The sequence below is a fragment of the Saccostrea cucullata genome, unplaced genomic scaffold (genome assembly GCF_032062105.1).
Source record: "Saccostrea cucullata isolate Sc308-1 unplaced genomic scaffold, CSIRO_AGI_Scuc_v1 ctg1907, whole genome shotgun sequence".
Classification (NCBI taxonomy): domain Eukaryota; kingdom Metazoa; phylum Mollusca; class Bivalvia; order Ostreida; family Ostreidae; genus Saccostrea; species Saccostrea cuccullata.
This window is the reverse complement of record NW_026919461.1, coordinates 1-14,807: the sequence shown is the minus strand read 5'-3', so window position 1 is coordinate 14,807 and position 14,807 is coordinate 1. Positions and strand designations below refer to the sequence as shown.

Genomic DNA, 14,807 nt, shown 5'->3' with positions numbered 1-14,807 from the left:
CCATAAAGGCAGGCAATAATTTGTTCACCACTCGCTACGACAATTTCCAGACTATTGTCAGGCTTCAAAAATTCCTCCATTGCCATTGTAACATAATTTGTTTTTGAAAGCCTCTTGAATGCGACACCTTTCCCTATCCCAAATAGCCGAGAAGTTGTATCACATCCCGTGATTCCGTGGACCAATGGCAGAACTTTGCATTTGTGTGTACCCAGCATTCGCTTGGTTTTTTTAATGTCCCAGCATCTGCACTTGTTAGAAAGTTCAGATTTGAAGTAGATGTGGTGCCCATCCAGAGATACATGGTAGCAGAGGAGAACAAGAAGATCGGTGTCCTCGCCAATGACAACGACATGTGTGGACCTAGCACAGACAACAGCTGTTGAAACAATGAGACAATCTGCATCCTCCTCTGCGAGGATGACCGTGCATTCATCTTCCCGGAGTCTTTGAGCAAGAAGTCTTATAAAACGAGACTTATTGTTGTTATTTGTGAGAAAGACTTCTTTCTTGGATTTGAAGGTCATATCAGAAGTGAATGTTACGTCAGGGGAGATGATGCCTTTTGAGCGTCGAAGATGGATCACATCTTTGGTCGATGGTTCACTGGTATATCCATCAAATACAACAATTGGCTTTGAGTATCTCCTTTTAATATAGTCAACATACAGCTGACATATGGCATTGAATGACATGCCTTTTGTCCATGGGATGCGCTGTAGCAGAGAACCACCATCCAAAACAAATTGCACATCATGCAATTCATCTTCCGATACAGCACAGTCCCCCATACTCCAAATAGCATCAGCGATTTGTGGCTTATTTGCTGCTCTTGGAAGTCCTGAAGGCTCAAAGATCGATGAAGGATGCGTTGATAATTCATATTTGAAGATGTCTGCAACACCTTCAGCAGATTCTCTTGACGAAATTGCAGTTAGTCTTTGAAAAAGGACCTGGGGATCAACCTCAACCCTGTCTTCCTCAACCGAGATAGACGTTTTAGAAGACATAGTTACAACCTGCATTGACTTTTTGAAGGAAAAATCAAACATATTCTGACCAACCATAGAGTCAATGATCTTGCGTCCACAGGCCACTGCGTTATGAGCGTTGATATTGTTGTCTGCATTTACACCAGTATCGATATTCCGAAGAGGAAGGCTCTCTGTAAAAGGGTCACGGTCTCTTAGGTATGAGATAACTTTGATTATATCTTGCATGTCCCTCTCTTGGCGAGATGTTGAAGACTCCTTGTGTTGTTCACTTGTGTGATACCCAACATCTGTCAGATTCTGCATAGCCTCATTTACTGCTGCACAAGAAGGCATGGACAAAAGCCACTGAGACCGTTGTACTTCTGTCATTCCTCGTCCTCTTGTCAAACCACCTGATGTTTTTACACTTCTTATTAATGCCTGTTCAATGACAAGATCACAGGATAGACCCGCCCAATACCTGTCACTTCTTCTCAAAACATGATAGCCTTCCAAGAACTTGTTGTATACATCGGGATGATCTTTCTGAAGATTAATCATTGACATAACATAAATATATGCCGACTTTGCATACATATTATGTCCAGCTGCAGCAAAATATGGAAGCATTGCATGTAGCGTTTGTATATGGAGAAGCCAATTGCCAGTTCTTTCAGCTGTGATAAAGGATTTCAAGAGGCTTATCATTTCCAAGTACTGAAGCCAGAGGGCTGCTGTTTTGAAGCACTTAGGAGAAGATCTTGTGTCTGCCAGTTTCTCCAGTATTTGTGCTACAATATGATGATTGCAAACGTCTTGTGCAGCAACATCTCCCTCTAGCAACTGGTCATACAAGGCAGCAGCTTGCTTGAGCAGATGGTTTTCTTCCAGTTGGATCGTAGAAACGTCTGCAGATTCAGCAAGAATACGATCAGGGGCCTCTGTGTCACTGGGTGTTACATGAAAGCCGTAAGATATATTCTGGGACACATCATTATCAGGCAATTCAATGCCAAACGTCTTAGCCACAAGCAAGGTATGAAGGGCTGTGTCAACTAGAAAATGGGCACGAGTTGCTCGAGCTACTGCTTTTCCACTAAGAATATGACCAACTGCATTTGGCGCATATACAATCTCCAACACTTCTTGCAATCCTGATTCTCTCATAATATGTCCGATACATCCTAAAAAGCTCATTTGTGTGTGAAACCCACCTAACCTGAGTATAATAGAGCTAAAATCTTCACGCTGTGACTCATTAGTGACAATTGTGACCGCTTTCATGTAGAGAGGCTGGTCAAAGGTGAGAATTGGAGTTGTACCATATTTCCTGGCTTGGCGAGACACGAACGTCAGTGTAGAGAATATACACGACATATCGCTTGCCTCCATATCTATCATCGGCAGAAAGGTGATGGCAGACTTCCCTGGGTAATCTCCATTCTGACTCCACTGCATCAGTCCCGACCAACTTGGGATAGGAGATCGAAGAGGCCATACAACCTTTGATAGAAAATCTAAATTCAAAGATGGATCCGGAACTTCCTGTTCTATACTAATCTTTGAGAACTGCATCTGCAATGATGATTTAGGTGGTTGCCTGTAAAAATGTATATCAATTTTCCCAGCAGTGACCAGGTCAGCCGATGAAACATTCAGTTTAGGAACCGGTTTGTTAACCTTTGTCCCAGGTGTAGAGCCGACAATTATGCCCATACCATGAAATGTACCATACCCATCAAGTGTGCGCACATTGTGATCCACGTTATCGGCAACGAATTGAAGAAATTGCCCATTTTCAAAGCCTGGAATGTCTGTCCCTTGTGAAATGGCTGCACTTGTTTCAAAACGTTGTATCTCCGAATATGAGGAACAAAATCCTAAGGAATGCAGTGTATCAATAAGAAACTTTGATGAAAAATGGTGATGAAGCTGCACTCCTAGACCTATTTGTAGTGGTGCAACATGTAAACGTGGCTTAGCCACCTGAATAATTGTCTGTCCAATCGATGCGATCTTCAACTCTGCGTCCTTTTCTCTAGTGAGAATCTTTAAAAAGGTTTGAAGACTTTCAGGAACGTATTGAAGATTCTTTTCCTGTGATTCAATATCTGACGATAATGGATACAAATCTGAAGCTAGATTAAGAGATAGAATGTCAGATTTTATCAGCTTAGCAGCGGTAGTAATGATGTTGAGCTTTTCGGCTGTCTGGTCCACCGTTTTGGGCCGATTGTAAAAACTTTGAAGAATTGACCTGGCGGTTTTTCGTATTGTTATCACAGTTGATTTTCCTTGCTCTTCTGTCATGATGATTTCATCCCCAAAATGCTCATATAATTTCTTTTTCAAGTAAAAATGCGAATATGCATCATCACCACAGTAACCCTTCATTTTAGCAACAAGATCCGACAGTTGATGTTGTTTATCATCATTCTCCTGCAGATAGTTCACCACTTTAAGAAAAGCATCGGTAATATGACTGTCAACAGGTCTTCCTCTCTTGGCTTCGGTCGACAAGGGTGAAAATATTTTAGGAGTGTTTTTGCCTGTGCGAAAATTGACATTACATGTTTGATGATAGATGGCATCAGCAGCATGCAAATCATTTACAGCTTCTATTCTACCATAAATTTGGTCTGCCCAAGCGTCTTGTCTTATAGAACAGATAGATTTTATACTAGTCTGGAAATCATGAGTTCGCACAGGATATACATCATACCCTCCTTTATTTTGGTTGAGTTTGGCAGTCTGTCCACAGAAGAGGCAGTGGTCACGGAATGAAAAAGTCTGTTTTGACCTGAGAATAGGTGTGCTTTCAGCAGGAGGATTTGACTTGCCTTGTTCTCTCTCTCTAAGATATTTCCCGATTTCAAATATATTTGTAAATTGACGCCTGCACTCTGTGTGTACATATTGTCCAGGATGTGTGCGTATATGGCTACCCCTTTTCTCAGCAGCATTATTGATACCTTCACTGCCCTTCCCACGAAGACAAACAAGCCCAGTTTGATCCCCCGACTCACAAATGACACATTTTTTTTGTCTTTCCATTTTCAAAAGAATATTAGAACAGGTGTAAATAAAATGAGAGGAAATTTTCAACTAGATATACCTACAGCGTCACATGACGATAACTAATGGCAATTTAACAAGAATGGGTGTCCATACACTGAGAAAGCCAAAATAAGCAGTGCGGTGTTAAAAAATCATTTTCACTCCCTTACTTGTAAATTATTTCCCATAAAAATAATGTTTTACGAATAAGCTCTTGATCAACTGTTATTTTCAATTACATTACGGCCCCTATCAGGAATTTTAAATGAATCCCAAATGCGTGACGTTCAGATTACGACGACACGTGTTGAGACTTCTCGGCTGTACCTGTATTTTGTCAATTTTAGGAGTTTAACGTCTCGTTTGTTGTTATAGTTTTACAACAGGGTCACATTGATTAAAATGCTTACACACTTGTGTCAATGTATATCATGAAACAAGGATAAATTAGCGTCATCTAGGCAATGTATATGCAATGACTACGTCATGCGATCACTGAAATTACGTCATGCGATCACTGAAAGCACGCTATGACAGCACAGCGGTGACAGAAAACGAAGGGCGCACTCAACAAATTTCTTACACAAAAATATAATATTTCTGCACATTAGATAAAATTAGATTTTTTTATATGTTGTTTTACATACACTAAAGAGTAGTTTGCAAAAAAAATTATTTCTTTTGCAATTAGTTACAGGTAAAATTTAAATTGACTGGACTATAAAGCCTCGCTGATTTGTTTCACTTGAGTGATTTTCTAGCTTGACTGTCGACATGTACACATCTCCGATAGCATAGTAGTCATAAATCCATAAACTGACCAATTACATGTTTTAAAAGTAAAAATCCAACAAAAACTTGAACTATGCAGAGAAGTAAATTATTTTTAAATGCATGTGCATTTGCAAAATAGGAGGAAAAAAAACACGGAATACATTCATGTATACCTGTCAGCAAAAACCGTTTGAATATCCACGCCTGCAGGTCGAGAATACGCATCGAACGCAGTGATAAAACATTTACCTGAATACTGCTATCGTTACAGGGATGTGCACATGTCGAAAGAAATGTCCTATTTTACTTTTATTGAAATATGCATCTCAGAAGTCATGTAATCCATTGCTAACTCTACAGTAAAAAAAAAGTCACCACATAGCACTTGGACACACGTGGTCCACGACGATCAGTTTATTTGGTCAGGGGAAATTTCAAAGGTGGAAATCTCACTGGTATTTTGGTTGATTGAAAAAAAAACGCAAATATTTTTTTTCTCTCAAAAAAAAAAAAAATAAATTTACTACTGTCTGTATATATGAATATGAACAAAATAAGTCAAAATTTATAAACAGCTTAACTACATCAAATCTATTTTATAGCATGCATCATTACAAATCTTTTATCTTTTGACGAGATTTTTCTTGTGAAGGGAAAGGGGGGTGGTGAAAATGCATAACAGTCTCCTCAAATAAATAAATTAAACAAACATCTGAAAAGGATCGGATAATCATTACGATCAATTATTTTCAAATACATACTGTGTACTGGCTTTATTTTTTAAAATATAGACCTAATACAACTTGATTTAAAGTTATTTATAATTTTTTACACAATAAACGAGTTTGATTCTGTGGTACATGAATGATCCAAATAGAATTAATTAGTGGATCCAGATGGGACAAGTTCTGGGAAGTTGGAACCCCCCTTTATTTTCGTACACACACAGATAGAATTTTTTTCTGTAATATAGATATTTATGCGTCGAATAATTTGAAGTAATAAAAAAATTCTGTCCTTTCTGCTCGATAGATCTGTAGATGTATGCAGATTTACTTTCCTCTGTGTACCTTCACAACCCCGCCTAAGGACTCTGGATACCCACAAGTAATATGCAAGGAAGATTCCAGCGAACTTTAGCTATACCATTTTAGGACCTTCTCCAGAAGTGATGAACTTGTAGAAATATGCATAAAATATTTTAAATCGAGAAATGTTTAAAATGCTCCCATAGTATGCAGATGGAGGCCTGGGGGCTCACTTTTTCTGAGGATAATCTAGCTTTTGCTGCAGTTTTAAATAATATTCTGATTTGAAAGCTCTCTTCACATTTTTTGTTACCGGAAAATATGCATTAATGTACCGAACAGAAAGGTTACAGAACCCCCCCCCCTCCGATCTGTCCCTTCCCAAAAAGGATTTTAAGGGTGGTAAACAGGTTTTGTTGGTGTTGTTGTTGCTTTATTTTTTTTTTGGTTTTGGTTTTGATTTATTTCTTTTTTGCTTTTCAACTGCTTTTGGAGGCCCCCTTTCTCATAAAGTAATAAGGACTTGAAGTGACCGTGGTTTAATTCTATGCTAATGAGTGGTGGGGGCACCGACCTGAAACACCCCACCCCCGCTTTTCTAAACTGGCTGGATCCGCCTCTATAATTGAATGTGAACAAGTTTTGACAATCCACCTCCCTGCCTGAAAAAAAATCCTTGATATGTCGTTAGGGTTAATAAATGGTAGAGCACAAAGTGCGTAGAATTTTAAACCTAATTTTGCGCTAACGAATGGTTGCAGGAGAGAGAGAGAGATTTTAATGGTTCAATAAATAAAAAACTAAATAAAAATTATCCGTATTGAACCAGCTTTCAAGTATCCCTACCCTAGTTTTTAAAATTTATCTCCCAAATATTCCTACAGGAATTATTTTTATTTTGGAAAAAGCTAGACCGTCAGACAGGGATAATGAAATCTCGAAATGAAACACTTTCTGTACTACATAATTATAAAACAGTCACATACCTCAAAATGTACTTACTTTGTGGTCGGAGTGAGACAGTAAAACATCTCCAAAATGGATTTAGCAGAAATGTATGTCTTCCATGAATGTTTAGGTAACGGTCATGTCAATTACCCCCCCCCCCCCCCTTTAAAATACATAATGCCTAAATGTCAATGTAAACAGGGGATGGTCTTTCTTTCTGTGTGTTAAAGAACCTACAGATGTACAAATGAAATTTTGTATTATGGTTAAATGCCTTTATTTCTTGAAATAAATAATTACCGTATATCAAACTACTCGGTTTAGATTTGAGATTAGTACTAAAGTAATCAGTTATAACTGAAAAAGGAATTTTGCGATGCAAAACAACTGCAGACTATATAGAATGTTTATTACAACTATTGAGAGACAATTTTCAGTTACACGTTATGAAGCAGTTATTAATATACTTTAGATACCCCCCCCCCCGTCTTTCAGCCGCGCAAATACCAAATAACTTCTCTTTCCACTTGTGATATTTTCCCTGACCAAAATCTGATCAGCACGGACTAAGTGTTTTGAAGTGCTAGTCTGTACGGAGAAATGACAGTGTGTTTACTATTGAGCTTTTTATGGAGTTTATTTCTTTTTTGTGATGCATATTTCAATAAATGGAATTCAGGGTGTACATGTATATCACTTGACTTGTGCACATCTTCGAACCGATGCAGAAACCTTATTACCAGGTATGGGTACGTTTACAGCGTTCGACGCGTTTTCTCGATATGCATCAATTGCAAAGGACCTGCAAATCAAAGACGTTGGTTGTTTTGTTCCATTCATATGATAATAATTTCAAAAAAGTGTTTGCGAATTATACTGCTTTTTCTTTCAATTTTATTCTGCATAAATTGGCGCACTGTAAAAATACGTACTCATGCATCTAAATTTCTCTTCCAAACTTGCATTTTTTTCTTTGATTCAAATCAATAATCATTCAGAAATATGCTTATTATGTTGTTTATTTTGGTTTTGAAATGTCTTGATCACCTCATGTGTTCTTATATATGCTTTACCATCGGAGATGTGCACAAGTCGATACCCAAGCCAAAAAACCATTCAAGTGTAACTAGCGCATTGGGGTATATATCGTTACAATGAGACAATGTATCTGAAAGAATATGGTGGAATACGGCTATAGTTGGTATGAAACAAGTCGTACATAGATGAAAATGTTGCGTTTTTAAGAATTCATGTCAGCTTTAAGGAAATAAGCCCAAAAATCATATAAATTGAATTAAGATTATTTTGGCATGATTTTAAAATTGAATTCTGTGAATTACATTTCACGGTAACTGCGGTACTACTCTTTTGCAGGGCAAAATAATAACATTTGGCGAAGTTTTTGTTGACAGATAATTAAATGACGTATCATTAACAATTACTTTTACGTCATATTTCACCAAACTATATCATTTTGCCCTGCAAAAGAGCAGTACCGCAGTTACCGTGAAACGGTCTATATCGAAATGCATCATTTTCTACCATTTCTATTGAAGCTGTAAAGTACGGGAAAAGTGACATTGAATAAATTATGACGTCATAATGGATTTAGCATAGGCTAACACATTCACTAGTGATGATGTCATACGACGTAGGTTCTACGTTAAGTCACCTATTGCTGTCCGTTTTGTCCGTCGTCGTCCGTCGTGCGTTATCATTTGAACAATTTCAGCTTCTTCTCTGAAACCACTAAACTAATTTCAAGCAATTTTGGCATATAGCATCTATGTGTGAAGGGGAACGAAAAATGTGAATTTCATGGTCCCTGTCCCCTGGGGTAGATTATATAGTGAAAATGCATAAATTCTTTGAAATTCTTCTGCTCATGGATATTAAATAAACTAACCAAGTGCATATTTACATGTATGTTGAATATGGCTGCCTGTTCCAAAATTGTGATTTCATGGCACAAGGGTTTAGAGTTTCTAGTCCTAGCGCGGGGCTATAAAGATTGTATCGTGAATTATTTCTTTGAAAAACTTTTCTGTGCCTGGGTATTAAAACCAATGAAAGTAAATAGTGATGAAGAGGAAGAATGCCTCTGAGATTTGTGAATTTCAGGGCCCCTGGGTCAAGCCTTCTTGTGTTAGGGCGGTGCTCTAATGTTTAAATAGTAAAAATTCATGAATTCTTTGAAAATATTTTCCTTTGCTCCTAGGTATTATGCCAATGATCTAAGTACATATTTTTCTTTCATTGCCCAGTGGTTCTGGAGAAGAAAATTTTTCCTGTATATTCCTATATAAAACTTTGATCATCTATTGTGGCCCCAACCTACCCCGGGGGTCATGTTTCAAACAAACTTGAATCCACACAACCTTAGGATGCTTCAATATAAATATCACCAATTATGGTTTGATGTTCTTTAGAAGTAGATTTTTCCTATATACATTTTTATGTTGAACTTCGGTCAGCCATTGTGGCCCCGCCCTATCCCCGGGGGTCATTACGCGCACAAACTTGAATTTGCACTACCAGAGGATATTTCTAAATGAGTTTCCTTTTTCCTGGCCTAGTGGCCTAGTGGTTCTTGAGGAGACGATTTTTAAAAGATACCATTAATTTTTTGCTAATTCATAATTATCTCTCCTTGGAAGAAGGCTTGGTCCTTCATTTGAACAAACTTTAATCCCCTTCACCCAAGGATACTTTGTTGCAAGTTTGGTTGAAAATTAGTCAAGTGGTTCTTGAGAAGAAGATGAACATGTGAAAAGTTTACAACGACAAAACGACGACAGACAACGGGCAAATTTTGGTCAGGAAAGCTCACTTGAGCCTTCGGCTCAGCTGAGTTAAAAACTTAAGGATCCAACAAAACCCAGAGGAAGTACTGTGTTGTACTGAGAAAACCCTAAGTGGTACTGAGGCTACTACTGAGAAATCTGAGGTAGTCCTGAGTTGCACTGAGGTTTCCACTGTGCATTCTCTTGTGCTACAGAGGAGCGCCGAGGTTAGCACTGTTGCTAAGAATTACTTAATGACATTGTGCACCTCCTATTTCAGTTTCTGATCTGACACTTATTGCGGGTTTCTCAGAGCAAAACATGCACTTTGGGGGTATCAATTAGTAAAATTGAAATCGACGCAAAATGTAATAACGCAAAATATAATAATGCCAGTTTATTACATTTTGCGTTGTTATTACATTTCGTGCTGTAACACCGCATTATCTTACTAACCAAAATGGCAGTATAAATAGGCGAATTTTTTTTTATGAACTCACTAATAGGGTTTTAAAGCTATTAAAAAACAATTTTTAAGATTGTGTAAGGATACACAATTAGCAATGTTTCGAGATGACAATTTTAACAACATGGAAAAAATAAATCGAGAAACAGCGCATTTTTGTTCGCAATAAATACATGTATACAGTTTTTTTTTCAAGTGATGACACTGAAGCTTTCCGGTATGTCAATATATATTTTTTTTTTTTGGAGAGCTACAGTTCTGTAGCTATGTTTTTCGAAGAGAAATATATCCGAAATATGACAAAATTCCACAATAAAAAGGAAACTCGGTTAAAACGTCGGACTTCCGCACCCTCTTGTTTCCTCCATGTAAGCTTTGAATCAAAATTAGTGGTGGTTATAAAACAATCATCATTTTAAGTTCATACTACAAACTTTCATGGTATTAACAGTACAAGCTAAAGTGCATTGATTTTTACATCAAATAAAAGGCCAGATTCGGTCGTAACCATACCTTGTCCTTTGTAAGAAAAAATGCAATAGGATATAAACAGTCTCATTTAAGAATGTTGATATTATAAACAAAATTTTAAATTCACCTCTGAATGTGTTGGTTGTTCGAATTACTGCCCTTTCACCAGATGCTCGTGGACTTGATGCCTCTATGTAGGCATATCTGACACCTTCTATAGCGCTACTAGGACCCGTTCTGGAGGAGGGTGTTGGACCCTGTTTAAATGTTTGCAAGGGTATCAATTTTGCAATTTCTACAATCAAAATAGTTCTAAGTACGGTAATATATTTTTAATGCTTTAAGTTCCGCAAAAACGAGCCCAAAGTGAACGTTTTGTTGAATGGAAATCACAAAATGTTTGCCTTAAAAATGGCCATTTAAATAGCCATTTAATAGTAATGCGGTATTAAATGTGTCTTCTTGCCTTAATGAAAACATACTTATGTGTGCAACACACATTGGTCTAATGAACGTTAAAAATATCAATCAATGCTTAATTGCTTGCTTGATTTATTAAACTGTTTAACGCCGAGTTGGCAATATTTTAGCCGTATTTCGGCGGATCAATTCATATATTCTCCTTTTAAGCTTATTTTGCAATTGTTATAATAATTTTTCTTCAAACATTAAATTAATGTATGCTATGAGGTATGAAATTTACTCACTGATTTTCCAAATATCCAGTCAAAATTATCGGCGAGCAAAATTTCCTGTGTTGTTCTCTTGCGACGCTGTGAAGGTTGGCTGTTTTCGAAGAAACAATCCTCAGTCGTTTCAAATCCGCAATTCACTGAAAAGATATTCATTAAGGTCAAGATCTAATAAATGAAAGGTGATTATAGAAATATCAAATTTAAGGAATAAATTTCTTTAATGTTGCTTCATAACTTTAGCTGTTTCAGGGTATCATTTGTAGGTAAACAAGATGAAAAATCATATTTTAAACTATAATTTCCGTTCAAAAATTTAGAATACCAGCCATGGATATGACGTTTTTTTCCATATCAAACAAAGAAAATGTATCCAGATTGCCTACTGTCTTTCAGAAAACGGCATTTTGTATGTTATTGGCATCTCCTTTAAAATAATGTCAAATTAAATATAGGTATTGGGACAACTTTTCATGTGGTTGTAAATTAAATTCCATGAAAACACTTTATTTACTACATATATCTATTAGAGTCGTAATGGAGTAAGAGAAAAAGAAAGTTGAAAGTGATTATGACGTCACAGCCCGGATCTTGCACCAAAAGGTTACTCTCAAGATATTTACTATATCTTGACCTTAAGACAGAATGTTAAGTAACGTTTCAATAACAAGTGATGTTTGTAAAATACTTATGCCCCCCCCCCCCCCCGAATAATTGTAATTTTTCTAAGTCTAAGGGGCATAACTCTGTCCCATATTACTGGATCGCACCTGAAACATAACTTGACCTCAATATTTTTTTTTTTTTGATAAATATGCACGCTAAATTTTATTTCAGTATATATGTGGAACGGTTGTTAGAAAGCGAACGGAAACTTGGTGGACTGACAGACAAACCGCGATCCGACCAACCGACAGATAATAGCAAAAAAATATGCCCTCCCTTCTTTGAAGGAGGAGCATAAAAATTTAAGATTGATAAATTATAATTTTGATAAACATTATTAGGCCCTAAATGAAGAAAACTTTTAGGAATAACAACCAATACCCTGACTCCAATCCACTGATCAATATCTCGACTCCAATCCACAGATCAATACCATGGCTTTTATCAATTTATCAAGTCACTGATCAATACCCTGATTTCAACCCACTGATCAATATCATGAATCAAAACGTGTATTTCATATGGTGGCCCCGTCCCACCCCGGGGGTCATTTTATCAATTTAGAATCTACACTATTCCAGGTTGTTTCCATATATTTCTCAGCTTTCTGGCCCACTGGTTCTTGAAAACAAGAATTTTTTAATTAACTCGCCCCGTTTTTGTCTTATCTTGATTATCTCCACATGAAGAATAATTTTAATAATTTTAACTTCCCTTTCCACAAGGATGCTTTGTACCAAGTTTGGTTGAAATTGGCCAAGTGGTTCTTGAGAAGACGTTGGAAATGTGAAAAGTTTACAGACAAACAGACGGACAAAGGGTGATCAGAAAAGTTCACTTATGCTATTAGCTCAGGTGAGCTAAAAACTCGGTTCAGGTAAAATTTCTTTTAACTTTATCTGCAGATTTCCCAATTACTGTCTCGGATATTTATGTCCTCTGCTTACATTAAGATATATCATTTTTTCAAGGTTTAAACTAAGTTTTGAGTTGGGCGACCATTTTTACCTAATAGGATGAGATATCAAGAAGGGAAAATCCCTGTTTAAAACAATGGCCCTATCATGACCTATAGAAAGCTCATTGTTATATAATTTACATTAAAGGATTAAAGATAAAGGTGAGACTATTTTAGCTTGCATGTTCCAGAGGATAAATTTGTTTTCTTAAAGGTTCTGCAATGATATCTCATGAATGTCAAACATATTCTGAAAGATCAAAGGTAAAAGATAAGATCAAATTATTGTATATTACGTACTTCAGATTTTTGATGATGACTTTAAGGACAGATGATACAAACAAATTTTTTCTTTGAAAAAGATTAAATGTCATGTCACAAGTTTAGAAAAGTGAATGGTTCTTAGATTTTATCCTCCTAAGAACTGTAATATGAAAAACACTTGGAAAATATTAGTAATATTTCAATGAAAAAACAAATATAGACAAATCACATTCAGTAAAGGTTTATAGGTGAAAATAAATTTCAGATTTTGTTATTTTGGTGCTAAAAGTGTAATATAAACTGAAGGAAAATATACCAAGCCAGGTGAATTTTATTAGGAAAAGCTAAATTGTAAAAATCAGCCTATGTGACATTGCTATTTTTTTGTCATTTTGTTCCTCCTCTTAAAATTCACCTGGATTGGTATATTTTTCTAAAGTTTATACTACACATTAAGCACCAAGGTAACATATTATGAAATTTATTTTCACCAGTAAACCTTTACTGAATGTGATTTGTCTATATTTATTTTTTTATTGAAATATTACTAATATTTTCCTAGTCTATTTCATTTTCCAGTTCGTAGGAGAAAATATTCTAAGAATTATCCACTTTTCTAAACTTGTGACATGATATTAAATCTTTTTCAACCAAAAAATTTGTTTGTATCATCTGTCCTTAAATCTGAGCTTTTGCAATTCTTTTATTTATTGAATTATTTTTTTCCATTTTACGACAAAGCTAAATGATCAAGACACAGTGTATCTTATGTTTTGGGATAAAGGATTAGTTTGTAGTTGAAATGGTTCATCAGTGCATCATTCATCTTTGAGAATACCTAACTTTTTACACCTAAATAATTTTACCTGTGGTTGGAATTGAAGTAGTCGTTGTGCCTTGGGTTGTAGTAGTTGTTGGTGGAGTTGTAGAAGTTGTTGTAGTACTTGTTGTTGTTGGTTCTGTTGTTGTGGTGGTTGGCTCTGTAGTTGTGGTGGTTGGTTCTGTAGTGGTGGTGGTTGGTTCTGTTGTTGTGGTGGTTGGTTCTGTAGTTGTAGTGGTTGGCTCTGTTGTGGTGGTGGTTGGTTCTTTAGTTGTAGTGGTTGGCTCTGTTGTTGTGGTTGTTGGTTCTGTTGTTGTGGTGGTTGGTTCTGTTGTTGTGGTGGTCGGCTCTGTTGTTGTGGTGGTTGGTTCTGTTGTAGTAGTTGTTGGTTCTGTAGTTGTGGTTGTTGGTTCTGTAGTTGTGGTTGTTGGTTCTGTTGTTGTGGTTGTTGGTTCTGTTGTAGTGGTGGTTGGCTCTGTAGTTGTGGTGGTTGGTTCTGTAGTTGGTTCTGTAGTTGTGGTAGTTGGTTCTGTAGTTGTAGTGGTTGGTTCTGTTGTTGTGGTTGTTGGTTCTGTTGTAGTGGTGGTTAGTTCTAATGTAGTGGTTGTTGGCTCTGTTGTAGTAGTTGTTGGTTCTGTTGTAGTCGTTGTTGGTTCTGTAGTTGTGGTTGTTGGCTCAGTAGTTGTGGTAGTTGGCTCTGTTGTAGTAGTGGTTGGCTCTGTTGTTGTGGTGGTTGGTTCTGTAGTTGTGGTGGTTGGTTCTGTTGTTGTGGTGGTTGGTTCTGTAGTTGTGGTAGTTGGTTCTGTAGTTGTGGTGGTTGGTTCTGTTGTTGTGGTTGTTGGTTCTGTAGTTATGGTGGTTGGTTCTGTAGTTGTGGTTGTTGGTTCTGTTGTTGTGGTGGTTGGT

General features: G+C 36.8%; 1 protein-coding gene across 1 annotated transcript; it reads right to left on the bottom strand.

Annotated features, from left to right (window-relative positions):
- Window positions 1-10,359: 10,359 nt before the first annotated feature.
- On the bottom strand, window positions 10,360-14,803 carry LOC134231966 (integumentary mucin C.1-like; the record flags this gene model as incomplete). The annotated part of the gene is made up of 4 exons (XM_062713920.1): window positions 10,360-10,403; window positions 10,629-10,758; window positions 11,209-11,333; window positions 13,948-14,803. Coding segments are annotated over 4 exons (1,155 nt in total), but the record flags the coding sequence as incomplete, so codon positions are not given.
- Between the last annotated feature and the right edge of the window lie 4 nt (window positions 14,804-14,807).